The 1,366-nt window shown below is 44.3% G+C and overlaps 1 protein-coding gene across 1 annotated transcript; it reads right to left on the reverse strand.

Moving 5' to 3' along the window:
* Positions 1 to 994: 994 nt before the first annotated feature.
* On the reverse strand, positions 995 to 1,366 carry LOC113548978 (protein GVQW3-like). Its single transcript, XM_026950105.1, has one exon. It carries the CDS (start codon positions 1,364 to 1,366, stop codon positions 995 to 997), a length of 372 nt encoding a protein of 123 aa, XP_026805906.1.

Consider the following 1,366-nt stretch of genomic DNA (forward strand, 5'->3'; position numbering starts at 1 on the left):
TTCACTTAGAATCGTTTTTCATACGTAATGATTTATAATTAAATTCAAATTTAACTATATGATGTACTTACTGTTCAGTGATTTACTCTATGACAAGGTACACTCGAGTAATCAATTCCAACAAATTTACAGCAAAGCGGTTACCTACTTCCGCCTTTTTTTTGTATTGAAACAGTATCGTAACTATTTACGTGTGGTTAATTTTTTTTCAATAATATACGAGGGTGGTTCAAATATGATCGAGACAAATGCTGTAACATGTTTATTTATTATCGAAAAAGTTTACAAAAAATCACATTTTTTCTAGGTAATTCCCCTCAATATTTATACATTTTGTCCACCTTTCCGGAAGTTTTTTGATGCCGGTATCGAAAAATTCCTTGGGCAACTCGGACAGCCATGTGCGCACGAACCCCTCTACCTCGTCGTCGGTGTTGAACTTTTGACCTCCGAGGGCCTCTTTCAGTGGTCCAAACATATGGTAGTCGCAGGGCGATAAATCCGGACTGTAGGGGGGATGTTCCAGTACCTTCCACCCCAATTTCGATATTGTATCGAGCGTGAGACGCGCGGTATGAGGGCGCGCGTTATCCTAGAGAAGATTCGTACTTCGTGCTGGAATGCTCCTCCGTTTCGACCGATAAGCGGGTTTCACGTGTGTTTTCAGAAGGTTAGAGTAGTATACAGCATTAATGGTACGTTGAGTGCGCAGGAAATCGACGTACAGCACGCCCTGCCGGTCCCAGAACACAGTACACATTACCTTACCCGCGGACCAGGTTTTCTTCGCTTTGACTGGCGCCCCTTCCTCCTTCTTCCTCCACTCTTTACTTGACACCTTGGTTTCGGGAGTGTAATAATGTACCCATGTTTCGTCTGTAGTGAAGATTTGCGTTAAAAAATCGTCCCCCTCCGCCTCGTATCGCGTCAGTAAGCGGCGACAAACTTCCAACCGCGTGAATTTTTGCTCAAAGTTCAACAGTTTAGGAACCCATCACGCCGTTATTTTGAGATATTGAAGATGTTCGTGGATGATAGACTCTACACTACCAATACTGATGCCGACTTCAGCCGAAATGTCTCGAACATTCATCCTACGGTCCTCCAAAATGAGTTGTTCTACACGGCGAATGTTGTCTGGTGTGACGCTGGTTCGCGGTCGACGATCATGTGGCTCATTCTCGACGGTTTTGCGGCCATCCTTGAATGCTTTGGCCCATTTAAACACGGCAGCCCTACTCAGGCACTCACTACCGAACTGCTTTTGCAAACGCACAAAAATATCCGTGTTTTTAACGTCTTCTCCCACTAAAAAACGAATGATAATACGTTGCGCAACGGCAGTCGGCACTTGACGTTCACTCAT

Source organism: Rhopalosiphum maidis, chromosome 4 (assembly GCF_003676215.2).
Source record: "Rhopalosiphum maidis isolate BTI-1 chromosome 4, ASM367621v3, whole genome shotgun sequence".
NCBI lineage: Eukaryota > Metazoa > Arthropoda > Insecta > Hemiptera > Aphididae > Rhopalosiphum > Rhopalosiphum maidis.